This window comes from Macaca mulatta, chromosome 19 (genome assembly GCF_049350105.2).
Source record: "Macaca mulatta isolate MMU2019108-1 chromosome 19, T2T-MMU8v2.0, whole genome shotgun sequence".
Lineage (NCBI taxonomy): Eukaryota > Metazoa > Chordata > Mammalia > Primates > Cercopithecidae > Macaca > Macaca mulatta.
In genome coordinates this window covers 17,069,166-17,097,149 of record NC_133424.1, presented here as the reverse complement: position 1 = coordinate 17,097,149, position 27,984 = coordinate 17,069,166, and the positions used below count along the sequence as shown (strand labels likewise).

General features: G+C 54.2%; 1 protein-coding gene and 2 long non-coding RNA genes across 5 annotated transcripts in view; 1 reads left to right on the top strand and 2 right to left on the bottom strand.

Moving 5' to 3' along the window:
- MED26 (mediator complex subunit 26) overlaps positions 1-25,331 on the top strand; it is a 53,961-nt gene extending 28,630 nt beyond the window's left edge. The window contains exons 1-3 of one of the 3 annotated variants that reach the window (XM_077978200.1): positions 14,309-14,485; positions 21,825-21,899; positions 22,562-25,331. In XM_077978200.1, coding sequence (XP_077834326.1) covers positions 21,834-21,899; positions 22,562-24,217 — 1,722 coding nt within the window. In that variant the 5' untranslated portion in view covers positions 14,309-14,485; positions 21,825-21,833 and the 3' untranslated portion in view covers positions 24,218-25,331. Of the gene's footprint in view, positions 1-14,308; positions 14,486-21,488; positions 21,673-21,824; positions 21,900-22,561 lie in introns of those variants that run through there. The other 2 variants (XM_028840032.2, XM_015123227.3) reach the window with 2 other exon arrangements.
- On the bottom strand, positions 16-19,854 carry LOC144336841 (uncharacterized). Its single transcript, XR_013409195.1, has 2 exons — positions 19,621-19,854; positions 16-2,381 (listed from the first exon to the last, which is right to left on the bottom strand). It is a non-coding gene; the product is annotated as an uncharacterized LOC144336841 (long non-coding RNA).
- Positions 24,901-27,889, bottom strand: LOC144336827 (uncharacterized). The gene is made up of 2 exons (XR_013409180.1): positions 27,169-27,889; positions 24,901-26,589 (listed from the first exon to the last, which is right to left on the bottom strand). It is a non-coding gene; the product is annotated as an uncharacterized LOC144336827 (long non-coding RNA).
- Between the last annotated feature and the right edge of the window lie 95 nt (positions 27,890-27,984).

Below are 27,984 nucleotides of genomic sequence, written 5' to 3'. Positions count from 1 at the left end.
AGGCGTCAGCCACTGTTCCCGGCCAAGAATTTCTTAATAAATAAAATAGTGCCTGATCGGCCTCACTGAGGCTGCGAAGAACCAGCTCCTCCTAGTCCATCTTCAGCAAAGTTCCTACAGCAAGCAGGAGGGCCTGTGGGATCTTCTTTGGGAGTAACAGGTTGGGGAGGAGGATCCCAGAGGCCTCATCTTACACTTGGGGTCAGTGGGGGAGGTGCAGTTCAAGGCAGTCTTGGAGGCCACCGGCAGGAGGCTGAGAACCCGGGGAGCTGATAGGGGCTTAGAAAGTGAGGCTTCCTCACAGGGCCTCTGGGGTCTGTGGGGAGGGGCAGGGGTGTGAAATTCTGGCAGTATTAGTAGATGTGCAGTTGGATGGGGGGATTGCTAGGCATGCCTGAAAAGGAGAAGGCAGGCCCCCCTGCACCCCAGCGATCAGTGAAGCTTCGGGTCAAAGTGGATTTTGAGGCCAGATCCAGCTTCAGGGCCCGGGGTCCCAGACATTGATCGGTGTTGATGCATCACTAGAGGGGGTGGTATCTGCTCTCTTTTCCTCAGCCTGGCACAATTCCAGAGCTGTGCCAAGGGGAGGTGGAAGTAGAACCCATGCAAGGCTGTGCGGAGCAGGAGGTGGCTGCTGCAGGGACCTGTGGCAGGAAGGCCCGGGGTGGGAGGAGGGGGGGATCTAGGGAGGGTGCACCACAGCCAGGGAAGGCGCCCATGGTGGGCCTGGGCCTAGGCTGGCTGCCTGCTGACTGCCTGTGATAGCCTGTCCCCCTCTCACAGGTGGGTGCTTGGCAAGTGTGTCCTCACCCCATCTCAGGCACCGGAGGGGCAGAGGGTAGAATTTACATCCATCTAGGTCTAACTTTTGAGGCTTCTGTGGCAAGTAGTTAGTGCCACATTGGCCCCAGGGCAGATGCTTTGCACATAGCCTCTCTCCTGTCTTCAGAGCATCTGTGGGCTCAATGGCACTGTCTCCTGTACAGGTGTGTCCTGTGGTGCACAGAGAAGTAGCTTGCCCAGCTGCGCTGCAGGGTGCTACAGAGGAACCCCAGTTCCAGCCCCAGGCCAGCAGGGTAGGGGAGCAGTTTGGCAGGGACTGGAACTAGGGTTCCTGAGGGAATCCGCTAAGCCTGGGCTGCTCCTGCGGGGAGGGGCGCAGCAGTGAGGGTGATCAGGAGTCAGAGGGCAGTAATGCATCAGAGCCTTAGGGCTTCTTCCCTGGCCTCTCCCACCAAATATCACCCCCTTTTAAAAAGGGATTCTGGGTGACAAAAGCTAATATTTAAGGGAGGGTGGACAGGCTCTTCCCTGCAGCTATTCCTGGGTCCTGCACATCGGCTTCCTGCAGGTCCCAAGACACCACACATCACATTTACTCTGTGTCTGTGAGAGGCCTAGCATTTGTTTAGGATGGCCAGAGTCTACAGCTCATCTCTGATTTGAAGGGGCTGCTGATAAATAAAGCAAAGCCTGTGGGTTAGAGGATCCATGTTTCCCACCGTGGAAAAGGACTTTATGGCCTTGTAGGTGAGCATGTTTTATTTTGATAGCTATGCATTTATTTTCATGGGTACTAGGAAAAAGTATAACCCACCAAATATCACCCAAGTCCAGGTATTATTGCTTAAGACAAGAGTGAAATAGAAAAAGAAAGGAAAGGGCAATCAAAACGATTCGATGGCATCTGGAGCCCTGCCTGACAGCAGTCTCTCCGCCAGGCTTCCTCCCGCACCAGCACCAGGACACATGAGGCCCTCCAGGAGCTGTCCAGTGGAGGACATGTGTCCCTAAGCGGGGAGGGGCAGGGAGGCTCAAGAAGTTTGACTGGTGGGACTTGGTACTTGATCTCAGTTGTTTCCCCGGTACATGTACTGTATTTTTTATTACTTTTGTTTTATTTATTGTAGCCATTAAATTTTTCAACAATATTCTCCCGGTTTTCAGCAGCCGGTGAACTTTGATGTCATTATAGCACATTTTCTCCCTTACAGTTTGTCCTAAAGCCTATTACAGATGAAGGGTACAGCACAGCAGGCCTGATACACCAGTGTCAGAAGTGAGGTCTTCAGTGGCCTGGGGTCTGTGGACCTGTGGGGTGGCAGGACTGGAACTGTCAGTGCTGGCGGTGGAACTTGTCAGAGGGTATGCAGGAGAACAGCAGTTGTTGACGCAACTTCTCAACTGTAGCAAAAGTAGTGGATTTTTTTTGCTGTGTTGCTGGGAGGGAACAGTACTGGATGCCAAGTGGGGCAGTTCATGCCACTAGCAAGTGCTGCTGGGTTAAGGAGAATGATGGGATGCATCTGGAGGCAGACCAGGGCATTAATGGCTTGTGCCTGTAATCCCAGCACTTTGGGAGGACAAGTTGGGCCAATCACCTGAGGTCAGGAGTTCAAGGCCAGCCTGGCCAACATGGTGAAACCCTGTCTCTACTAAAAATACAAAAGCATTAGCTGGGCAAGGTAGTGTACACCTGTAATCCCAGCTGCTTGTGAGGCTGAGGTCGGAAGATGGCTTGAGCCCGGGACGCGGAGGTTGCAGTGAGCTGAGATCACATGCCACTGCACTCCATACTGGGTGACAGAGTAAGACCCTGTCTCAAAAACAAACAAACAAACAACCAGCCTTAGAAAGTGGCTGGCTCTGATGTGGTGGGAACAAAAGGTAAACGAAGGCTTCAACAAGCAGCCCACAGAGCCAGACGTACCTCTGTGTGCTACTGGGAACCAGGAGAGAGAGGGTAAACTCGGGACCGTGCTTGCGTTTGCCTCCTTTCGTGTTTTCCGATGGCAAACTTTGCAAACAAACTTAACCCGATGCTCACCCAGGCGTGATTGTCTTGGTGTGTTGTTTCTGATGTCGAACCTTAAATGTTACCTGTTTAGGAAGTGCAGTCTGAAACAACAGTGGTAAGTTGACTTCTTGTCTCTAGAGGTGCTACTGAAATAAACTAGGAAAGTGGGAAGGTTAGAGAACGTGTCATTCTGAGATTTGGTGTATAACAGCAGCAGGAGAGCCCTGAGTGGGTCCTGCACTGCCTGTGAAGCAGGGGAAACTTAACTTGCTTTTGAGGCTGTTCTGAATTGAGATTGTTATCAGCTGGCAGTGCTGGGCACAGGGACATGGGACAGACAGCTGAGGTTGTCTTCTCAGGCTACGGCTTCTGTACTGTACCTGTGTCCTAGAAGAACCTACAGCTCCTAGAGAAGGATCTAGGCTCTGCCACCATCTTGGCCATGTCTGGTCGACATGTTCGGGCTCAGGCGCAGTGTTCTCATGAGCCTGGGGGCATTGTTACCCTCTGGCATCTGTCACCTTCTGACTATGTGGGCGCAGTCTATGAGATATAGGACTTTGTGATGGAGTGGTGGTCTTCTTGTGAGATTGGAATATGAACTGCTGCAAGATGGCCCACCTCATTCTTGGCCATTTGTTTGCAACTTTGGGGCTGTGGCACAGTGTGCCGTGTGAGGGCCACAGGCTGGGAAGCCAGCAGATGGGAAGCAGCTAGGCTGTGGAACCCTGTCCAGGGCCTCACTTTGCCCAAGCCACCTGGAGGAGTTTTGGAAGACCTTACTCCAGGTCCTGTCACTCCTGTTCCTTTGTGAAGAGGGGAAGGGAGCAGTGTGGAAGAGGGGCTAGATCTGCTCTTGCCTCTTCCACTTCAACCCCACATCCTGCCCAACATCCCAGGAACATCCCCACCCTGTGCCGGCATGTTCCTGAAGGAATGTAACCTGCTCCAGGTAGAGCAACAGTAGCATTGACACATGCCTGTCTGAGTTAGAGCTGGGTGTGGCGGCATGCAACCGAGTTCTCTGCATCTCTCCATGCAAGGAGGTGGCCCACGCGTGCGCTTGTTGGCTGAGGCTGTGATCAGCAGTTGTGGGCAGTATGGCTTCAGTGCCAGTCCTAGGAAATTATTTATGAATGTCTGTGCCAGATCCTCTCTCTCGCCTGACTGGCCTTCAGAGTCAGACTCGCCTGACTCTGCCATACCTGTGCAGAGGCAAGGGAAACGTAAGGAGGGCAGGATAACAGCTCTGACGCCACGTGGGGCTGCTTTCTAGGACCCTTGGCAGGGCACAGCAGATTGAGCTGCTTTCTCCCTCCCTTTTGTGATGGGGTCATTCACTGTAGCCAAGAGCCAAAAACAGTTGAAGCATGGCTGGGCACAGTGGCTTGCCTGTAATCAGCAGTTGGGGAAGCTGAGGCGGGAGGATCACTTGAGCCCAGGAGGTCGAAGCTGCAGTGAGCCGCAGTGGTGCCACTGCACTCCAATCTGGGCAAGAGAGCAAGACCCTGTCTCAAGAAAAACAAAAAGAAAACAGTTGAGGCAGTACCAGTTGCCATGCAAGTATCTGAACTCTCTTGGAGTAAAGTTTAACACCTGGGAATTGATTCCTAAGGAAAAAATGAGAGAAGGAAGCATGTTTGAAGATGTTCATTCCAATACTGGTTGCAGTAGGAGAACCTAGAAAGAAATGAACTGCCCAGCAATCAGAGAAGGTTAAGGGAATTATGATACATTAATAGAACATTTAGCTGTTAGACATGAGCTTGAAGATTATGTAGCAACAAGAAGTGTTAAATGAAAAAAGAATGCAGTATCTGTGATGCAGTTACGTAATTGTTACTGGCACTGGACTAAGATGGGAAAGTCACCCAGGAAAGCATTGCTGTTGGGGGAGTGAAGGGCGTGAGTTGGCTCTGCACTTTGTTCTGTGCAGAGCTTGGCCTCTGGGGTCAGACCTGAGCACTGGTCTCCATTCTTGGGTCTGCTGGACACTTTGAGCCTGAAGCCACCACAGGACGTCATCCCTTCCTGAGTCTCCAGATGTCCATTTGTGCAATGACAATGCTCATCTCACCTCCTGAGGCTGCTGGGGTTCACGACGGCACACATCTGACAACAGCCATGGCTCAGTAGATGCTCTCAGAGGAGAGGAAGACCACAGGGGCAGGGCGAGACCTCCAATATCGAGGGCGAGGAGCACGGGCACCATCAGGTCACCAGGTCCCTTCTTGCTTCCCTCGGTGTGCTCGGTCAGCACAGCATTAGGCCCAATGTGGTGAGACTGTCTAGACAGTCACAGAGCTGGAAAGAGGTGCGCGCGTGTCACAAGTTGGGTTTGAGGAGGGCTGGGGTCCACCATCTCAGGGCTTTGAAACTGGGGTCCAACGCAGTGGCACCTACCGGAGGTGACTCCTGGACTGCAGGCTTTCCTACACAGGGGTGCTGCCTCTGCTCCTGGAGCGTGAATTCGCAGTGAGGGAGGAAGGATCTGGGGTTGGGGCCTGAGGATCCCCAAGTGGAGGAAGTTGAGACTGTAGAGGGGCCATCGGCAGGAGCAGAGTTCAGGAGGAAGGAGCAGCCCTGGGTTCGAGGAACTGCTCTGAGAGGTGAGGCCGAGGCAGGCTGATGGGTCCCTGGCTTTGGTGACAGGTTCCCTGGGCAGAGCCGTTTTGGTGTGGTGACAGATAGGGTTCAGAGCCAGCACTTTTTAATGCTGCCATAGGGTGTAGTAAAAACATGCATTCCTGCTCTTAATTGCACTGTTGGATTTTCTGTGACTGTGGTTGACTGTCAGCACTTGTGTGGTGAAGATGAAGGTGAGGGAAACCAGAAATTTTTTTTTTAAGTTAAAAAAAAAGTTTAAAATGTTGACGAGGTGCTGCTGTTAGCAAATGAGGAAAGTTCTGGTTTTTTTCCCCCCTCTTCATCTTCACCATGGTGAAAAATGAACCTTGTCCATGTCCAGTGGTCTGCCACCTCTCCAGGCCACTTCAGTGCCTCTCCTAGAACCCAGCTCAGACCCAACCTTGCCTTGGACATGTCGTGACAGGGAGCACGAGTCTCGCTGCAGGGAGTCCTCTGGCATTTAGCCCAGACCAAATCATGGCCTCTCAGGTTGGTTTCGCTGCCCCTTCCGCACTTGTGAGATGTGTGTGATTCAGGTCCACAGCAGGAAGTACTGGTGAGATCTGCTCCACCCCACTTGGGGCTTGACTAGGGCCACTGCTGTGTGGCTGGACTTTCCCCAGAGCCACCAGGGGCTGCCTAGCCCTTAGTGGAAAAGGAAGGAAGTGGTTGATTTGGTTCTCGGTGGCAAGTGGCCTCAGGAGCCCTGGTGGCCCTTGCGTGTGCCTTCACTGTTGCCAGCAGATAACACAGGCTTCTACCAGCAAGCTTCCACTCTCCCTGCCTTGCCACACTGTGCCGCCACTGTATGGATAATCCCATCACTGAGTTACCACAGTGGATTGTTATGTTTAATTTCCACATTGCTTTAATTCGTGGCTTTGCAAAAATCTCACGTGGCTTCCCTTCTCCTTCCTTATATAACCATTTGGAATAGCTTTAGGGTTGCCAAGAAGGTAAACTGGAGAAAATTTTTGTGGTCATATTAACTTCCAGGACCTCTGCATTGAAAACGAAGGCTCTCTCAAAACATGTTGAGCCCTGCTGAGCAAACATGTTTGCCTGAGAGAGTAGCAGAGCCAGTGCCACCACTGACCACAGCTTTGGAGGGACAGGAGAGGTGGCCTTCTGTCTAGCAGCATCTCCAGGACCCACTCAGAGATGGCACCCTTGGCCTGGACTTTGATGGAGCTTTGTGAGGACCACCGAGAGTCACTGTGTTCTCGTGATCCTCTGGGATGGCCAGTGCAGGTGACAGCTGACAATGGGACGAAGCGTATTTGCTCTCTAGGTGTTGACTTGCCACAGAGGGAGACCCCTGAGATGTTTGTGATATTGGAGTAAACATGGTGGCCAGCAGCTGTGAATGAGGGACTTCATCCTCCCATCATTTGCATTTATCAAGTACCTGCTACTTGCCAGGCACTGTTCTAGGCACTTAGGAGGCAACAGTGAACAAAACCAAGGTCCCTGCACCTGAGGCGCAGACCTGTAGGTGGAGGCTGGACCACAGGTGAGAAAGCGGGTGTGTTGCAGATAGTGAGGGCTAAAGAAAGTCTGAGCAGATGTGTGGGCAGGTGGGGGGAGGAATTCTGTGAGCCAGATGACCAGGGGAGGAGCTCTCTTGTCCCTCCCCACCTCTCCCTTGCTGGAAAGGGCTTGCTTTCCAGACCTGGTGAATGGTGAGGTGGTGATTTAGCCCTGCCCTCTGCACAGTATGGGACAGAGGGTGTCGATGAAACATGCAGTGACTTCGGATAGGCACCTCGGCATCAGGTTGCTGGGTCTGTGAGATGTCATTGAGGGCCGTAGGAGGATTTGTTCTTTTCTCCTTGCAGGCTATGGGCTGGTGGCCCTCCTGGGGGCCAGGTGCTGGTGTTTGGATTGGTGGGCGTCAGTTGCCTGCGTGGTCCACCTACAGAATTCGGCCAGTCCTGTGGGAGGTTCAGCTGTGAGTTGGGGGGAGGGGGTGGTGTGCAACTTGTTATTTTTGTTGACTTGTGTTTTTAAAACAGAGGGTTGAGTGATGCCACCTTTGGAAAAGTTGCATTCCAGGGCAGTGGTTTGTAAGGCAGTTGATTGGAACCAAGACAGCCATCATCTGCCCTTAGAAAATGTCCGCAGTGCAATAACTGGTCATCGGTCCAGCCCACAGAAGCTACTCAAGTCCTTGTTGGAGCTGAAGTAGAATTATCTTAGAAACACCGGCTTTGGGGTTTAGAAGAAGGGAGGTGCCGTTTTGGCCAGGAGCTCTGGGAGCCAAGTGGATGAAGGTGGGGACACTGGTTATGGAGCTGGTGATAGGCTCCACATGTCATTCCTAGGTGAGCAAGTGAGACCTGCTGCTGAACTTTCTATTTGGAAGGGACACGTGTGGCCTGATTTGCTAACATCCTCTGGGAGCTCCCCAGCCTCTTCCAGGTACCATTGTCCCTGACAATGGGCATTGCTGGTTGGTGGCGGTACGTCCCCCACCAGCCTGGTATTTCCTGTCCTTTCATCCTGTTGTGATTTGTCTGGACCCTGTCACACCACTGTTGGGAGGGGCCTTCTCTGAGATTGGCATAGGACAGGACAGGGCCCCACAGCTGTGTCTGGTGGGCTCTGTGGGGTCGTGGTGTGGACTCTGCAGTCCCCTCCTGCAGACGGAACTTGGGCACATCACACCGCCTTGGGGTTTACAGTTATCAGAGGGACTGGATGACGTCACACCTGGGAGGAGCTCTGTAAAGCAAGGTGCAGGTGGTGCCAGGAGTGTTACCGGGGAACCTCTGATTGGCTGGCCACAGAAGTAGGGGTCAGGGCTGCAGCTAGGCACAAGCTTGGCAGCTGGTGCCAAGCAGAGCCTTGATACCTCTGCCCATCATCCCTGTGGGACTGGGCCCCCTTGAGGGCTTGTTGGAATGCAGCTTCTGATGCAGGAGGTCGGCGGGGCCGGTGGGGAGGTGGGGATTGTGCGTTTCGAAGCAGCTCCCCGGTGATGCCAGTGCTATTGACCCCTAGGCCACACTTGAATAGGATGGATCTAGATCAGCTGTCTAGGGGGAAAAGTCAGGATTTCAGACAGATTCCTCACTGTAGGAGCTTAATTCCCATAGGAGAAAACCATGCTGAGTTAGGAGGGAAAAGAATCTGTCAGACGCAGCATGGCTGCTTTCAGGTCAGGAGGATGCATCCAGCATCGTGCTTGCACCGTGTTTTCAGGAGAGCAGACTGTTGTTTGCCCAAGACTTTGCAGATGTCTGCAGTTGCTGGCCTTTTCTGGAGTGTAGGAAGTTGGTCTCCAGTATGACCAAACCCTACAGGTAGGCATACAAGGGTGTTTGTGTGTAAATTCAGCCTTAGGAAGTGGCTTGGTGGCTGTTTGGCATTTTATTTCACAGCTCATAGGACACTGTGACCCAGCTTCAGCTACAGCTTTTTTCCAAAGCTACAATTAGGATGCCTAATCCATGCAGTGCACAAGTGTTTGTGGGGGCATGCAGAGTGTCCCAGAAGGAAAAAGCAGGTGCCTACTGATGCCTGCAGGAGTCTGGTCTGAGATGGGGAGTACCTTGTGTGCATTCTCAAGTGTGTCTTTCAGTCCTTACAGTCCCTCTGAGATCCTAGGCATGATAGTCATTCTCCTTCTACTGAGGAGAGAAGGAGCCTCCGCAAAGGGCCCACCCTCCCTCTCCAGGGAGGACAAACCCAGGTGGCGTCTGGTTCCCCTCTCTCTAACAAAGAAGCAGTCCTTCTCTCCGCCTGCCATCCCTCCTACTTTTTTAGGACCTGTTGCATCTGCCTGCCTCCATGGGTTTGTTTGGTTTTTTAATAGCTTTATTTATTTACTTACTTACTTTTTATTTTGAGAAAGTCTTGCTCTGTGGCCCAGGCTGGAGTGCAGTGGTGCAATCTCAGCTCACTGCAACCTCCACCTCCCGGGTTCAAGTGATTCTCATGCCTCAGCCTCCCAAGTAGCTGGGATTACAGGCACCCGCCACCACGCCTGGCTAATTTTTTTGTATTTTTAGTAGAGACAGGGTTTCACCATGTTGCCCAAGCTGGTCTCAAATTCCTGGCCTCAGGTGATCCACCCGCCTCTGCCTCCCAAAGTGCTGGGATTACAGGCGTGAGCTGCTGCGCCTGACGTTAATAGCTTTATTGAGGTATAATTGACATACAATAAATTGCGCATATCAGAAGTATACAATTTGATAAATTTTAACTTGTAAGTACATCAGTAACACCATCACCACAATGAGGGTAGCAAAGAAAGGAAGTCGAATTAAAGCAGGGGAGGCAGATAACATTTGAAAATCTGTGTAATTAACCATGTTACAAGGCCAGAAATGAAAAGCCTTATAATCATCCCAGTACATGCAGGAAAAGCATTTGACAAAATCGGACATCCATTCCTGATGAAACCTCTCAGCAAACTAGGAGTAGAAGAGGAATTTCTTCACTGGCCTTTTCCACTGTGTAGATATGCAGATTTGCCTCATCCTAAAGTCTCCTGTGTCACAGTGGAGCAGGGAGGCAGGTGTGTGCTGGCTGCATGGGGTAGCAGGTTAGGTTAGTAATTAATCTGTGGCCAGCTGGCACCCTGGCTTCTTGGATGGGAAAGTGGCTTAATACCTGTTGGGGGTGGGGGGGTATCTGTGGTCTCAGGGGAGACCATGGTGTGGCAAGACCCCAGTGCCATGCAGGGTGCTGGCACCATGCCCAGGCAGTGGGTGCTGCCTGTCTGCCTCTTTTCAGTAGCGAGACTCATCAACTGAGTACTCCTGCTGGGGAAGCTTCAGAGTGCCCTTGTCCTCCCCAGCCCCATCCAGGGCAGGAGAGTACAGACACGCTTCTCAGTGAGCAGTGAAGCACAGTGCACATTGCATCACTGTGTGTTGTAGAGGTGGCTGGGGCTCATGTTGAAGCTGTTTTCAGACCTTGTTTTGTGGGGCTCTCAGAGGGTCTGGGCCGTGGGGAGCAAGGGGCTGCTTTGCCAACCCCTCCCCCTCCTCCACAACCCTGACAGCTTCGCCATCTGTTTCTGTAGGATGAGGTGGTCTCTAAGATCATGGAATTCACACACAGTAGGTTATTTTTAACAACCTTTACAAATATAGTCTAGAAAATATACATGTAGAAAAGTGTACAAGTCCCAAGTTTTACAGTTGAATGAACATTTATGAACACATTTGAGAACCCCAGTCCACCCAGGTCAAGGAACAGAGCCTTTCCCCTGAAGCCATCCTCAACGTCCTCTCCTAGTCACTTTCTGCCTGCCACTACCCTGACTGCTCTCACCATCCAGAAGTGTTGCCTGCTTTTGACCTTTTAATCCAGCACAAAAAAAAAAAAAAATGTGTTTTTTTGTGTTTGGCTGTTTGACTCGACATTGTTTTAAGATTTGTCTTTGAGGTTATGTGTAGCAGCAGTTTGTTCATCCGACATTGAACGGACAGACCGTGATTTATTTATTCAGCGTTCTGTTGGTGGCCGCGTGGGCTGTTTTCAGTTGGGGCTGTTCTGAATACAGCTGCTCTGAGTGCATTTCTGTTGCTGCTGCCTGGAGTGGAATTGCTGGATCATAGCGTGAGTGTCCATCCTTAAATGGCGGTTAACATGGGATCCACAGAGTCACCAGCCTGTTCCATGGGTTTCAGTGTCCTTGGTTCTCTCCATCATGGCCCTTGTTGCAGGAATACCCACCGAGAAGGCCCCAGTGCCCACTTCTGTCCCTCCAGCTCCACACAGAGCCCAGGAGCTGTGGAGAAAGGGGTGGCCCTGGACCTGAGCCAAGTGTAGTCCTCCCCTGGGGTTTCCTGGCAGCCTGGGTGAGAGCCTCAGTGGCATTGTATCTGTTGCTTCTGTTCTTGACCTTGGCTGTCTGTCTATTCCTCTGGGTCAGTACGCAGGGATCCTAACGCCCCCTCCCAGCATCCAGCAGGCCTGGAGTTTGGTGGAGCACCTGTGTGTAATCGGTGCTCAGAGAGCATTTGATGACTTGTCTCCGGGAATTCTAGAATGTCATTAGTTCTCAGGATCTTACAGCAGCCCAGTGGGACAGGCAGGCGAGGGGCTGCTCTCCTTCGGCTTCCTCTCTCAATGGGCCTCTGAGGCTGCCTCCAGGTGCCGTGCTGGGCACTGCCCTGCCTGAACAGATCTTACAGACCACAGAGCAGCCCAGCAGAAAGTGCAGTGTGCCGGCCCTCGTGGCCTGGCCCCTTGGGGCGTGGTCTCCAGCACACCATTCATGATCTACAGATATCATCTTGTGGTTTTCTCATGCTCTCAGAGGAGGAACTGGGCTCCACTCAGTGATGGGTCTTGCATCAGTGCTGGATGCCAGGTGCAGTCCCTGCTACAGCTAAGCACGGCTCCACCGTCAGGTCCTTGTCTGCCCAGCCTCAGCTAGGTTCTTCCAGGTGGCGGCACAGGGTGTGCTGTTGTGTGCATCTCTGTGCTTGGCAGTCTCTTGAAGGTTGTTCCCTGTTGATTCCTGAAAAGCTGGCTCGTTCTTATTTGGGCTCTGTCTTTGGCAGAACATATATGGGCCGAGCACTGTGTGTGTGTTTCCCCCGAGGATGTTGGGTCATTTCCAGTCTTCTGCAGCTGGCATTCTTATCGGCTGCTCCTAGAAGAGAGAGGCTGGGAGGGAGAAGCCCCCACCCAGCGTGCTATCACCAGGGCTCCACTTGGCTTCCCACTGCTCCAGTTCTATCTGCGTAGCAACGAATCAATTTACAGATGAACTTTGAGAACTCTTGTGCCTTCACAAAGGGCCAAATGGCAGTAAGAATTGTAAGTTCTGCAGACCTGAAGCAGAGGTCAGGAGAGTCTAGGTTGGTAGTTTTGTTGGGAAGAGCTGCTAAAACAGAAAGTGGGAGGGAAGGATGCTGTGGGGGCAGTGGCTGTGGAGAGCAGCGCTGCCTGCCTCCTGGCTTCCTCTGCAGGTTTCTCTTGCTGCAGAGGTCAGGCATGCCTACTGATGAAGCTCCCACTTCTGCCCCAAGCCCTGGGCTTCCTCTTTCTGAGTTGCTTGTGGGGTTCAGTCAGGGCTCCGCATGCTGCCTGTGCTCAGGTAGCATTTCCCGTCCCCTGGGCCAAGTTGTAGCGTGCAGTTGCATACTCAAGCGAGCATTACAGGAGCTTTGGCTGCAGGACAGGGAGGGCCACATGGACGTGACAGACCACTCAGGTGGCCGGCTGCTCCTGGGAGTAGCAGGAGGGCCCCAGCAGGAAGTGTTTTTCAAGTGGTGAACTTGGTGGCTGTGGCTGAGACATGCACCCTCCCATCATTGTTCCTCCCAGTGTCATTCTTCCTCTGAGAAGCTGTGAACTTGAGGCTTTGCCCCTGGGGTTTGAGGCTCCCATGAGGTCCCCTCAGAGGAAGGTGCCTTCACCAGGCAGAGCCTGGTGGACCTGCACCAGCCCCAAGAGACTGAGCGGAGAGTGCAGGGTGACGACTGCCCGAGGGGGAGCACAGCAGCACCCCTCAGGGGATACAGGTGCCGCCTCTTGCACTGACTTGCACTAGAGGCAGTTTGGCTCCCAGCTGCCTGGGAACATGTGCAGAATTTGTCAGAAGCAGGAAGACTTGGTGTGGCGGGAACCAAATCACAGACACACACTCTCCCAGCAAAGCCCTGTTTGATTCACCCGTGTGTCCTCAGCAGACACGACTGTGTGTTGGGGGTTGGGGGGTGGGCGAGGTGACTCAGCCGCGGACGGCATTAGAATGCTTAGCACATTGAAGGCAGACTGTCTGCTTCTGGGTGCCATCTGTGGCGTGTTTGGGTTTGGAAGGACAGCTTGCTTGCTGATGAACACTTCCACAGTCTTTTGAGCTAAGTAGTTTTTGTAAATTACTGTCTAGACCATTCTGCATTAAAAAAAAAAAAAACCGACAACTTCCCCATTGTTGGTTTTAAAAGTGAACCATTTTTTACAGGTGCTTTGCCACTGAGGCCTCAGCAGGGGCTGTTTTGAACCCGAGGAGCAGGTTATATGGGCTCTGGGGCACGGGTGCGGGCCCACAGGCTGCCAGGGCAGTGCTGCCCACTGTCCAGGGTGGTCAGGAAGGCTGGCCGGACACTGAGGTGGGGGAGTACAGAACTGCTGCAGTCCGTGCTCCATGTGCGCTGTTCCCGGGGCCAGCCCGGTGGGGAGCGGGCTCCAGTGCCATCTGAAGTCCTGCTGTGGTGGCCCTTGCGTGCCTGGGTCACCCTGGCCCTGCCTCTCAGGCATCCTGGGGGCAAGGCAGATACAACACAGATGCCTTGGAGGTGGCCCCGTGTGGGTTCAAGGAACTGTTTGTAACCTGTGCATTTCACTGCAGGGGCACCCCAGGAGAGTCTTTGCAGAGTGCCGACATCACCACAGGCTAGTGGCACCTGGTACCCTTCACCCCACCCACTCAAAGCACCAGATGGGCCCTGTGTGTTTCGTAGCCATGTCAGGCTAGTGGAAGGCCAGGCCTCACCATCTTCTAACTGTGTGGTCTACTGGGGACCTCCATTACCTTCCTGGCCCTCAGTTGCCTTATCTGTAGAGCGCGCTCATGAGGACGAAGTGAAAGAACTTGGCCCAAGGGCAACCCACCAGTGATGGTCCTGTGCAAGTTGTGCCCCTTTGGGCCTGCCCAGGCTCGGCACCCTTGGGTCTATGGGTTGGTCAGACCTCGGGCAGCACAGGGTTTCCCCTTTGCCACCACAGCTGCACTCCCAAGAGGCTGGGGATCTCAGGCGGGGTGGGAATAGCTCAGATGTGGAGAAAATGGAGAGGCAAGCCGAGGGGCTGCTGGTACTCAAAACTCAGTCTCAGTTCCTTGTTTCAGACCAGGGCTGGAAATCCCCAGCAGTAATTACTCAAGGCCTGGGGGTTTTACCTACGCACCCCTGTAATAAAGCAAGGAAGAGGCTGGTCAGTAGCAGGTCCACTCCACTGAGCAGGCCCCAGCTTTGCACTCAGACCCAGTGATCCTCTTCACAGAAGAAAAACTCGGACACATGCCGCAGCCCAATTAAAATATTTGCCAACAGGAGTTTGGTTTGAAAGGTGATTCCACGTGCCCTGTCGTAGGTAGGTTTTCAGAAGAGTCTAGTCTTCTGGACTCTGGAGAGGTCAGAGGTATCACTGGGTTTCACAGGGCCACAGAGGAGTGCTGCCGGCTGGCCTTTGGGGGAAACCATGGAAAGAAAGTTCTGAGTGGCCATGTCCTATGTATGACTCAGCTGTGCCCAGAGCCATAGGATGTGGACCACAGATGGGAGGGAGGCAGTGCTGACTGGGGCTGGGCAGGGCGTGGAGTGACGGCTGTCCCTTCCCTGGGTTACTGTTGGCTCATTGTTATGTTTCTCCCCTTCTGGGAGAGAGTGACCTAGCCCCCGCCCCTTCTTGCCGACTCCTCCCTCCTGGTCTGGGCCACTTGAGGGTCTGTCTTCTCTGTGGTGGTGGCTGTCCTGGGCTCCTTCCTGGTGCAGGTCAGCCCTCTCCCTGCAGGAAGGAACTGTCAACCTAGTGCGTACCCCTGGTTCAGGCTCTCTGTGGCTTCCTTTAGAAGAGAGGCATGAGGATACCTGAGAGTTGGACCGGGGTGGACAGCTGGCACGGGCACTCAGAGCTCCCCTCTTCAGCCCCAGGGGTGCCTGCTGTTTCCGTACCAAGTCTGTTAAGCAGCAGCCCAGTACCAGGGTAGGGGAGCTTGGTGGGGGGCTCCTCAGGTCTCACCAGATAGCTGGTGTTGTGCAGTTCGAATCAGTTAGGAGGCTCAAGACTTGAGGCAGGCTCACGTGGAGGGAGGTGGCATCCTACCTAGCCCTTGGTCCTTTCTGCCTCACTCAGGGGCCAGACAGTGGACAGCGAAGCCACTATGAGGAGGTGGAAACAGCTATTTGCTCACTTCCCCTTTAGATGGCTGCCAGTCCTTCTAGATCGGTGAACTCTCCCAAACAAATGCTAGGAAATAGATGTATTTTCTCATCTTTATTTGTGACAAATTTCAAGCATAAAAGTAGAGAAAGGTAACCATCCTGCTTCAGTAGATAGCTGCTTACAGCCATGTGACTTTGTTTCACCTGTCCCCCTCCTGTCACTCACCCTACGGGATGATTCTGTAGCAAATTCCAGATTGTATTATTTCTTCAGGAACATGTCACTGAAAGACGAGGCTGCGTGGTGGGTCTTTAATAGCTCACACAGAGCGTGGCGTGCTGCGAAGTCGCACACAGGGTTCCCCACTGCTCCCAGGGTGTGGGAGAATGAGGTGTCTCATGCAGCTCCAGGCGTCTGACCCAGGCTGCTTCTGAGGGGTGCCGGCCCCTCCCTCAGGCTGTCTCTGTGCGTGTCCAGCCCCACCTCCTTCCTCACATTTCCTGTGAGCTGAACAGCACATGTCACCAGTTAGGCCGGCTGGAATTGTGGCTTAGCACAGGCTGTGGGGCTCTCAAGGGACAAAGGTGCCAGCCTTTCTGGAAGCCTGTTTTTTGTTTTTTGTTTTGGGTTTTTGGGTGTTTTTTTTTTTTTTTTTTTTTGTCATTTGTTTGTTTTTTGAGATGGAGTCTTGCTCTGTCGCCCAGGCTGGAGTGCAGTGGCGTGATCTCGGCTCACTGCAACCTCCGCCTCCCGGGTTTGAGCAATTCTCCTGCCTCAGCCTCCCGAGTAGCTGGGACTACAGGTACACATTACCACGCCCGTGGAAGCCTTTCTAAGTTATCATATGGAAGGATGACCACAAAAGAGCCCTGGGACAGCCAGACCTCCTATGGTCTTGGGTAAGAAGTTGTCCCCTCCATGCCCCCATCCGTGTGTTCCTGGGGCATCCCTGAGGTGTGGGGCACCTGTGTGCTGAGGGCTGTGCTGGTGGTCCCCGGTTCACCCTCTGCCTGGATGCAAACCATTCTTCCTCGGTATCTATGCTAGCTGTGATGCCTGTGGCCTGAGACCAGGCCTCCCCGCTTCGTTTCTCTGAGATTCCAGAAGGACGAGATTAACATTCACATTCCTATTGGCCTATGTGTACCTGATCATGCCTCATGGATTTCCATTCTAAGACCTGAAAATGTTCGGTGTGACAGTGGAGTCAGTTCCATCAACATTCATGTCCCCAGCGGCTGGGCTGGACCTACATGTATACCTGTGCCACACCTGGTCCCACCTGCTAACTTCCTGCCCTGCCTGCCTTTGGAGCAGGCACCTCAGGGAGGTCCCACCTGCTTCCAGAGTGCTCCCTGCTGCATTTACCCCTGCCCTTCTCCTAGTAGCTGCATGGAGGTTCTGCTGTCGACACCCCCCACCCCCACCCAACACCCTCGTCCTTCACAGGCACTTCCCGCAGCAATGAAGAGGCCAAACTGAAGCAAGTGAAGTGGGCAGGGGCAGTTGTGTTGGTAGAAAGGGGAGGCAACGCCTGTCTTCGCTGGTGGTTAAGGAAGGTCAGACCCATCTGCATCTATTGAGGGGTCCCTAGTGGAGAAGTGAGAGGCTGCACTTCCTGATGGGATTCCTGCCGCTTTGGGAAAGCCACTTGGCAGGTGTTTTGAGAGGTTTTTTCCGACTGGGAACAAATTCCAAGGGGGAATCCAAAGGATGAGGGGGCCTCAGATGTGCCAGGCTATTCCTGACAGCAAGAGGCTGCAATTGGCCATCGGGCCACAGATGTGGCCCTGGCAAGCCCGAAGAGCTGCCCTAAAGCCATCCTTTGAGGCTGTCATCTGGAGTGGCTCCCCATGTGGAGTCAAAACTGTCTGTGCTGAGATTAGGATGTAGTGTACTTCCCCAGATAGATGGACAGGTGCCAAGGGCATCCCAGAAACAGGGCAAGGGCAGGTGGTCTGTGGGGGCAGTGGCTAAGGGGGATAGAAGACAGCTTGTGAAGGAGCCGCCTTGGGTCTTTTTGGTCTGCTTTTCCTCCCGATGTCCTTACCCCTGGCCCCTCCCCTGCCGTAAGGCTTTGATGCTGTCTGGCCAGCTCCCTGCCCATTCTTCTCCAGCTCTTTTCTGCTTTTCAGCATGGAGGTCAGTCTCCAGCCCAGGTGGACACAGCTTGTTCTGCTACATCCTTTTTTGACCTCCCTGGGAGGCCACCTTAGGTGCTGCCCTCACCCTGTGGCCTGCCTCCCTGCCCTGAGGGTTCATGCTGGACTTCTCAGGCCTGAAGTCAGAGCGGGAGCCTCCCCTCAGCCACATAAAGTCCTGGCGCCTCTGCCACCCACAGGGCCACCTCCGTGAGAGTGGGAGACCTGCCACTCCTGGGTAGGGGGTGAGTTGCTTGTTAAGGCAGGGTCCCCAGGGCCAGGGTCAGAAGCCAGCTCATGTTTTGCTCCTATGGGACCAACACCAATTGGGTGCTAAGTGTTCCTTGGGACAGACCGTGGCCATCGATAAGGAGGCTCTGTGGAGCATTCTGGCTCAGTGTGCCTGGGCTCGAGGGCAAGGGGTCCGGGCCAGTCCCTTTGCAGGGATTCCTCGCTGTATTGCTCAGTGTCTGCCTCCTGGGCCTGGGAGGCCTATGTCTGGAATGCCCAGGTGGCTCTCCCTACACAGTGCTCAGGCTGCTTGACATCAAGACCCCAGAGGTCGCAGGGCAGGACAGTCTCATCTTGCCTCCGTCCTTAGCTCTGCTGACATCACTGACTGCCTTCTGCTGGCTCCAGGGAGTGGCCGCATTGGGCACTCACCCTCTCTCTGTGTCTGACACAACATACATTTAATATCTCAGGCTCTAGGGCTCAGAAGTCAGGTCCAGTCTCATTGGGCTGGGATCCAGGCAGCAGCGGGCTGTGCTCCTCTCTGGAGGATCCGTTTCCTGCCCTGCCAGGTGTTGGCAGAGTTCATCTGTTTACGGCGTAGGATTGTAGGTTTCTAGCACCTTACAGGTACAGCAGACGGGCTCCTCTACTCCTCAGGTGAGCGGCTCACATGCTGGGGACAGAAAGGGGACTGCCAAGGATGTAGCATTTCCCTTGGGGCTCCTAGAGGCTCAAGGCCTCTCTGCACACACTTAAGCATGGTTCATGAGGCAGGGGAGGGGCCAGGGGTGAGGATACCCAGTCACAGGGCCCTCAGACCTTCGCCTGGTGTCCCCAGCTCCCACACAGCTTCCAGGAGACTCTTGGGGCTGGCTGTTGGTTCAGCAGTGATTTCTGGGGCACCAGCTCAGTGCCAGACCCTGGGGTTGCCCAGGTGTTCTGTCTCCTCCCTCCTTTCTGGCAGCAGGATGGTGTCTGCCCAAGGACAAGGACACTTTGTGCCACTAGGCTAGCTGGGCCTGGGCAGTGTTCTGCTCTGCAAGGACTGCTGCTTCAGGAGTATGTGGGGAACCAAGGCTCCAAATATACCAGGGTGAGGTCAGCAGGGTGGAGGTGAAGCCATGTGGCAAGCCCAGGGACTGAGTCGGTGCTGGAGTGCCTGGGCCAGGGTGTGGTTGGCCTTGCTATCTGTCTGGGACTGGCCTCCTAATGGCGCAGTCCTCCCCTGCACTGATCCCTGCCCATTGCATGAGGAGTGCGGACAGGACTGCATCTCCTCTCTCATCACCCACCCACCCCCACCATGATGCAGCTTGAAGCAGGGTTTTCAGGGTCATTTGGAGCCCTGAATGAGAACATTGCAAGGCAAGGCCGTTGTTGCCAAGGAGCAAATGGGCCCATTGGCAGAGGGGCAGCTTTGTGGGAGCTCTGCAGGGACTGCTGTCGTGGCTCTGTGGTCACTCTGCAACTTTACACCCAGAGGAGACAACACAGGGGAAGGGAGGGAGGGGCAGTGGCTGCCTTGCCCTGGAAGTGGGGCAGAAGAGTAGAAAAGCCAGAATCCATGAGGCCAGCAGAATTAACAGCCCTCAAGGACGTCCACATTCTAGTCCTGGAGCCCAGGCATGTGGTACTGAACATGACAGATGTGACTAAGGGAACAGTCTGGAGATGGGGGGGATGATCCGAGATCATCTGAGCAGGCCCTGCCTAGTCAGGGAGTCCTTAGAGATGGCACCTATCTTGGCTGGGTCAGAGAGATGCCGGGCGAGAACTCGGCCTGTAGCTGGCATAAGGGGAGGGGCTGTGAGCTGGATGCAGTGCCCTCCAGAAGCTGGGAATGGCTTCGGATGACAACCAGCAAGAAAATGGGCCTCATTCCTGCAGTGTAAAGAGCTGAACTCAGCCAGACGCCGTGGCTCACGCCTGTAATCCCAGCACTTTGGGAGGCCGAGGAGGGTGGACCACCTGAGGTCAGGAGTTCCAGACCAGCCTTCAACATGGTGAAAGCCCCATCCCTACTAAAAAAATACAAAAATTAGCTGGGCGTGGTAGCGGGTGCCTATAATCCCAGCTATTCGGGAGGCTGAGGCAGGAGAATTGCTTGAACCCAGGAGGCGGAGGTTGCAGTGAGCTGAGATCATGCCATTGCACTCCAGCCTGGGCGACAAGAGGAAAACTTCGTCTCAAAAAAATAAGTAAGAGCTGAACTCTGCTAACACCTGAAGGAGCAGGAAATGGATCCTCCAGAGAGGATCCCAGCCCAGTGAGACCGAGACCTGACTTCTGAGCCCTAGAGCCTGAGATGATAAATGTGTGCTGTGTAAGATGCTGAGTTTACAATCACGTGTTATGGAAACTCATGCCACGCAGTCTTGGCAAGGATGTGGCCTGGTGGGAATGGAATGGAGCAGCCTCCCTGGGGGCGAGGTGACCACCCTGCATGGATGTGAAGCCCCGGCTCACCCGCGGCTGTCTGTGCATTAGCCCAGAGTCAAGTCTGTCACTGCCGTCAGTTGCAGCCTTGTTTTGTAATGGCGAACAGAAAGTGCCTAAGTGTCCCACAACATTCAAGTCGGGCCTTCCCCACTCTGGAAGGGATGGTGAGCCAAATGAGGGGCTCTGTTTGAGGCTGGACATTGCTGATGTTAAGTCAGAAAAGGCAAGAACCACGGTCAGTTTGGTTTTGAAATATGTGACAAGTGTAGATGTATACGCCTGCATACACAAGGGATATTTTTGGAAAAAAATGCAAGGTAATGCTACAGTGGCTGGGTCAGAGATGCCCATTTCCTTGTGTGCCCTTTTACGCTGTTTTAATTTGTATCATGTGCCTGCTTAACTCCTTTATCATGTTGGGGTGGGGGTGGGGGGGAGTTGTGTAATCTACTCACTGTGGTTTCCTCAGGGCCCCTGGGTTCCCGCCTGCCAGCCAGCCCACCAGAAACCTGTAGCTGCTGGAGGTGGCGGTTGAGCGGTAGGAATTCTTGTTGTAACAATTAAAGGAGTTAGTAATGTGTGGGAAGTGCTTAGAACAAGGTGTGGCTCCTAGCAAGATCCTAAAAGGGTGGGATTACTCGGTCATAGGATGTGTTCATGTTTCACTCTGCCAGACAAAGTCCAGCCGTTCCCAAAGTCGGCTGTACCCCCAGAAGTACCTAGTATTGTCAGTGGGGTGCGTGTATCATATATCCATTTGTGGGTTCAGTTTGAGTTTTCCTAATTATTGATAAAGCTGAGAAGCTGAGCATTAGCGCTGACATTTCATTGCACAGTGCCTGTTCCTGTCTTGTAGCCACTGTGCGCTGGGTTCCTGGTCAGCTGCACTGCTGCACAGGCATTCTCTGTGTGTTCCAGATACAGCTCCTTGGGGCTTGTGGTCTATGCCTTCTCCCACTTTGTGACTTTCTGCTCTCTTTATGGTGTCTTTGGATTCAAATCGACTGGTTTATTATGTATTGAATTTTTTTTTTTTTTAACGGAGTCTCGCTCTGTCACCCAGGCTGGAGTGCAGTGGCGTGGTCTTGGCTCACTGCAACCTCTGCCTCCCGGGTTCAAGCAGTTCTCATGCCTCAGCCTCCCGAGTAGCTGGGACTACAGGCGCATGCCAGCACACCCAGCTAATTTTTTTATTTTTAGTACAGATGGGGTTTCACTGTGTTCGCCAGGCTGGTCTCAAAACTCCTGATCTCGTGATCCGCCCTCATCGGCCTCCCAAAGTGCTGGGATTACAGGCGTGAGCCACCCGCGCCCAGCCTATGTATTGATCTTTTAAGCTTTGTGGATTTTATTCGATGAATTCTTCAGTGTCTCCTCTCCCACTCCCATCAGATGGCAGAGTAGAGGTCATTTTAAGTATCAGGAGCAGCTCTTGTTTCACAAGCATCCTGGGTTTCAGCAGGTGGGTGGATATGTACCATGTACACTGGAGGGTTTGGAGCAGACCGCACACCACACACTGGAGGAGGTCGGACAGCGGGTGAGGATGAGCACTGGGCGCCAGGTTGGCCTGGGGAGCAGGTAGGAGACTACATGGAGTGGGGGCTTCAGTGCTGCCAGCTCCTCTTGCTCTGGGGTTGGGGAGAGACTGGAGCAGGCTGGGGTAGGGTGTCCCTGCCTCCCAGGGGAGAAGGGCAGGAACCTGACAAATGGCTTTTTCTTTATTTCCACAGATCCGGAACATGGTGGCGGTGCTGGAAGTCATCTCCAGCCTGGAGAAATACCCCATTACCAAAGAGGCACTTGAGGTGAGTATCCCAGACCCCAGCATTTGGGAGTGCAGAATGGGGGACAGGGGACGGCACCAACCCAGTTCCTTCCCCAGCTTCTAGGAGCGTGTGTCTTTGCTTCAGAGGACCAAGAGAGGCGGTGTGCCCTCACAGCTTGTGCCCCGTGATCTTGCTCTCCTGTGGCCACTGCAGTGACCAAGTGGCATTAATCCCATCCTACCTGCCCAGCACACTTCATGGGCACGTGGGCACGTGGGGACATGGGGACATCAGGAGAGGTGTGCTTGGGGGAGGCTCCAATGAGAGGCGCCGTCCCCAACCCTCCACTTGAAGCAGACCCTCTGTGCTGCCGCCTTGGCCACAGCACCCTCTCATCCAGAAAGCCTCCCTGGCAGTGTCCTTACAGTGGCCTTGACAGCCCCCTGGCACCAGGAGCCTGCGGGACAGCACTGCTGAGAAGCCACCTGGGACTCTGAAGGTCTGGGGACTAGGTTTGAGAATTTATATTGTCACAAAGGACCGGAAATCCCCAGGAGTTTTGTGCCAGGGAGGCTGGCAGTTTAGGGCTCAGTGGGAACCAGGTCATTTCATTGTCAGGGCCATTTCCCACCATTTCTGGCTCAGCTCATGGGGAAGTCCCTGTCCCGAAAGTATGTCATCATCTCTCTTTCTGGTTGTAGGAAACACGACTTGGGAAGCTCATCAACGACGTCCGCAAGAAAACCAAGAACGAGGAGCTCGCCAAGCGGGCCAAGAAGCTGCTGCGGAGCTGGCAGAAGCTCATCGAGCCAGCGCACCAGCATGAGGCAGCGCTGCGGGGGCTGGCGGGGGCCACTGGCTCTGCCAACGGGGGTGCACACAACTGCCGGCCGGAGGTGGGGGCGGCTGGCCCGCCCAGGAGCATCCATGACCTGAAGAGCCGCAATGACCTCCAGAGGCTGCCCGGGCAGCGGCTGGACAGGCTGGGCAGCCGCAAGCGCAGGGGTGACCAGCGTGACCTCGGCCACCCAGGGCCACCACCTAAGGTCTCCAAAGCTAGCCACGACCCCCTGGTCCCCAACTCATCCCCCCTCCCTACCAATGGCATCAGTGGGAGTCCAGAGAGCTTCCCTGGCTCCCTGGATGGCAGTGGGCATGCAGGCCCAGAGGGCGGCCGCCTGGAGCGTGGCGAGAACGACAAGCACAGTGGCAAGATCCCCATCAACGCTGTGCGGCCGCACACCAGCTCCCCAGGCCTGGGCAAGCCCCCTGGACCCTGCTTGCAGCCAAAGGCTTCGGTGCTGCAGCAGTTGGACAGGGTGGATGAGACTCCGGGGCCTCCCCACCCCAAGGGGCCCCCTCGCTGCTCTTTCAGTCCTCGGAACTCACGGCATGAGGGCTCCTTTGCCCGGCAGCAGAGCTTGTATGCACCCAAGGGCTCCGTGCCCAGCCCCTCACCGCGGCCCCAGGCGCTCGATGCCACACAGGTGCCGTCACCGCTTCCACTGGCACAGCCGTCCACACCCCCTGTACGGCGGCTTGAGCTGCTGCCCAGTGCGGAAAGCCCAGTGCGCTGGCTTGAGCAGCCGGAAAGCCACCAGCGGCTGGCGGGGCCGGGCTGCAAGGCAGGGCTGTCCCCAGCCGAGCCCCTCCTGTCCCGGGCGGGCTTCTCCCCAGACTCCTCCAAGGCGGACAGTGACGCTGCCTCCTCAGGGGGCTCGGACAGTAAAAAGAAGAAGAGGTACCGGCCTCGAGATTACACGGTTAACTTGGACGGGCAGGTGGCTGAGGCGGGCGTCAAGCCTGTCCGGTTAAAAGAGCGGAAGCTCACCTTTGACCCCATGACAAGACAGATCAAACCTCTGACCCAGAAAGAGCCAGTGCGGGCAGACAGCCCTGTGCACATGGAGCAGCAGTCCAGGACAGAGCTGGACAAGCAGGAGGCCAAGGCCAGCCTCCAGAGCCCCTTTGAACAGACGAACTGGAAGGAGCTGTCACGCAACGAGATCATCCAGTCCTACCTGAGCCGGCAGAGCAGCCTGCTCTCATCGTCGGGCGCGCAGACCCCGGGGGCTCACCACTTCATGTCTGAGTACCTGAAGCAGGAGGAGAGCACCCGGCAAGGGGCCAGGCAGCTGCACGTGCTGGTGCCTCAAAGCCCGCCCACAGACCTCCCCGGGCTGACCCGGGATATCACACAGGACGATCTCGACAGAATCCAGGCCAGCCAGTGGCCGGGGGTGAACGGGTGTCAGGACACACAGGGTAACTGGTATGACTGGACGCAGTGCATATCACTTGATCCGCACGGCGATGACGGGCGCTTGAACATTCTGCCTTATGTCTGTTTGGACTGACCGGCCCGTCAGCCACGAAGTGCATTCCCATCTTGCAGAAGCCGGGCGGGCGGGCAGGCAGGTGGGTGGGTGGCCGGGGCCCAGCTGCCTCCTGCACTGGGAACTCGGGGAGTCCGGCCCGGGCAGGAGGGAGGGGGCGGGAGTCACGCGGTCTCTCTGCACTCTTCCCTCAAAACTCTCCTTTTGTGAAATGCTGCTACCAGTTTACTAACAAAATTGCGAAGGAAGGACCGCGTGGAAGGAAGGACGGCAAAGTGAGTTCAGAACTCTATAGCAAACCAGCTATAAAAAGCGTTAGTCCCTCACCCCTGAAGAGGTGCGGACACTTTCCAGCACCTGAAAGCTGGGACCTCAGTTGCAGGCAGGCACAGAAAACCTGTGGAGAGGTTACCTTTAACACAGCAACAGAAGCACGCATCTCATCTCTCTTGCATTTTCTGTTCTTTAATTTGGCCCTGAGTGTCTGTGAGACAGTGGGCCATGCTGCCTCTGTTTGCTCCCTACCCAGCCACTGTCAGGTCAGTGTTGTCCGTCATGTGCCAGAAGCTTCTCAGCTGTGGTGAGCCACTGGCATCGGGCAGGCGGGCCAGCTGGCCAGCCAGGGTGACCCACACTCCATGGGCAGCCACCTGTTTATATCTGGTTTCAGTTATAACCCCGTTTTTAAAGAAATGCTGCAAAAATTTAAGTTTTTTCATGTTTATTTTAACAACTCCTTCCATCAGACCACCAGACAAAAAAAAAACCTTTCCTTTCTTCCTCCCTTTCTTTTTTCCCTTCCTGTACACATCTAGAAAACTTCACCTTTCTAGAGTCCTCCCAAAACAACACAAAAGTGACTGTGGGTGCTACTGGTTTTATGCTGTACTGTGGGGCGAGGGGGAGACCTGTCTGTACGCTGGAAACACTCATAACCATTCCTTTAGATTCGTTTGCCTTATGGTTATTTGTCATAAACGCGATTTGCAAAAACAAGGAGCCTTAGTGAATGTACAGTACCTAGACTTCTGTGTTCTCAGGACGCAGAAGGGAGCAACTTTGCTATTTGGTCCAGTAAGTGGACACCTTGTGATATAAATGTGGAAATAAAAAAAAAAAAAACCATTTGCACAAACCAGTCTGAGAATCTTTTCTCATTTGGACCTTCACAGCCAAATCAGCCCTTTCCTGGATTGTAGATTAGCCAGAAAAACCTAGACCCCAACAGCCGCAATGCAGGGAGACAGGACAGGGCACTGTGCTTTGAAGTCCACCTGCTAGCCTGCTGCTGCATTTGGGAGGACCTTCACATTTTATTCATTCAGGGCCACATTAAGGAACGTTATCTTGTCTCACCCAGACTTTACCTGGCCTAGAGAGCAGCCCTCCGTAGGAGGCTCCATAGCATAGGTCTCAGTGACTACCCCCACCTTAACAAAATACCAGAGACTTAGAGCTGTGTGTGTGTGTGTGTGTGTGTGTGGCAGCCCACCCTGTGGCCCTGGCCCCCGGCTGCCTTACTAGCTGGTGGTTGCTGACTCCAAAAAAAATAGTTCTCCCTTGACTATAAAGTGATCATCTTTTAAGTTCCCCCTCTTCCCTGAAACTGTAGGCTAAGACTTTGGTTTTCTAGTTTTTCACTTTGGAATAGGTCATCTTATCCGTATCTGCTTAATTTCACAAATGAAGAAACAGCTACACCTTAAGACATGCAATCTCACAGAGCAAACCAAGGGTTCCTTCCAGCCTGTAAGACTACAGTCAGTCCAGAGCCAGTTTCAGAGCTAGCAGGGATTCCTGGCAAAAGCTTGGTGCAGAATACACTCCCCTCCCCAACAAAAGGCCATGGGCGAAGTGGCTTTGAGGGCAGGATGAGGTTGAACCCAGGCCTGCCACCCACCAGCTGTGTGGCTCTGAGCTCATCTCTTCACTCCTGTGCACATGTCCCCATTTGGGGGGTGAAAATACCTACCCCAGAGTTTTGAAAACTAAAACACACAGCATGTCAGTGGAAGTATCTGACACTCAGCTGTGCTGTAGGGTGCCTATAGTTACATTTTCCCAAGTTCACTGTGCCTATGTTTAACAGCTCTGCTGATATGTGGTGTCTCAAGGATGTGACTTTACTCTGATACACACAGGGCACAGCTGGAGGATATTAGGGTGCAGAGCTTGGCCTCCTATCAGCATCTCTAGAACTTTGGGACAGGCTGCAGCTCCCCCCTACCCCTGCCTGCAGGGACTACCATGCCTGTGTCCATGTATCCAGGAGGACCTAGGGCACTAATGTTACCTGCCTTTGAGAATGCAAGGATAAGCAAAGATACCTTCCAACATTTGGGGGGCCAAGTTGGGTTGCTGCTTTCTACTCTTCTTTGGGACTGGGTCTTGCTCTGTCACCCAGGCTGGAGTGCAGTGGCGCCATCATAGCTCACTGCAGCCTTGACCTGGGCTCAAGCCGATCCTCCTACCTCAGCCTCCCTAGTAGTGGGGACCACAGGCGTGCGCCACCACACCTGGCTAATTTTTGTATTTTTTGCAAAGACGAGGTTTTGCCATGTTGCCCAGGCTGATTTCCAACTCCGGAGCTCAAACAATCCGCCCGCCTTGGCCTCCCAAAGTCCTGGGATTACAAGCTTGAGTCACCGCACCCAGCCGGTTGCTGCTTCTAATTTAACAAGTAGAAACACTGTAACGGGGGCCGGGCGCGGTGGCTCAAGCCTGTAATCCCAGCACTTTGGGAGGCCGAGACGGGCGGATCACGAGGTCAGGAGATCGAGACCATCGGCTAAACCGGTGAAACCCCGTCTCTACGAAAAAAATACAAAAAACTAGCCGGGCGAGGTGGCGGACGCCTGTAGTCCCAGCTACTCGGGAGGCTGAGGCAGGAGAAGGGCGTAAACCCGGGAGGCGGAGCTTGCAGTGAGCTGAGATCTGGCCACTGCACTCCAGCCTGGGCGACAGAGCGAGACTCCGTCTCAAAAAAAAAGAAAAGAAACACTGTAACGGAATTTTAACACCCTTTCCTCGAAAAAATTGGAGGTACACGATTTGAGGAACAGATTATAGTCCTTGAATTAGTATAAGATCATCTTACTGAAAACTTCGTCTTGTTTTCCTTCACTGGGGCCTGGGGCTGGTTCATCCCGGCTGGTGCTTGGACATCAGCCGTCAGGGCCCGGTACCTCCCCCTTCTGCCGAGCCTTGGAGACAGGTGTCTAAGGACGCTGCCACGGCCACGGTCCCCAGAGTGGCCAGGAAGCCTAAGACAAGTCGCTTCCCCATTCTGGACTTCGGTCTGTGAAATGGGAATGGTGATACCTACCGCACGACGTTCCTAGGATTCAGTGCGATGATACGAGGGCCAGGCCCGAGAACTGCGCACGTCGCGGCGGTTTCCAGAACATGATTCCAGGGACCGAGTGCTCCGGGATAGTCCCACTGCCAGAGTTTGGCCACGCGCGTGCGCCCCAGTTTGCGGAGGAAGTTTAGCTCAAGAGCTTTTCACAACTGGTTTCTTTCCCCAAAAGGTCTTTTACCTTCGGTGTCAGCCGCCGCCAGCCAACAGGAATCTAGTTAGGGGGTGCCCATGTACCCCTGGTAGAGGCCCTGATATTTAGCCCACGCACAGACGCCGACGCTGCAAAGCCCTCCACGCTCCTGCTCGCCTGTTCCGCTCGAGTTCTGGCTCCCGGTCACTGGGACCGCCCACGTCTCAGGTGGTACAGCTTGGATGCAGGTCTCCGTCCCCTTCTTCCGCTTCCGGCCTCGGCTCCGCCCTCGCCGGA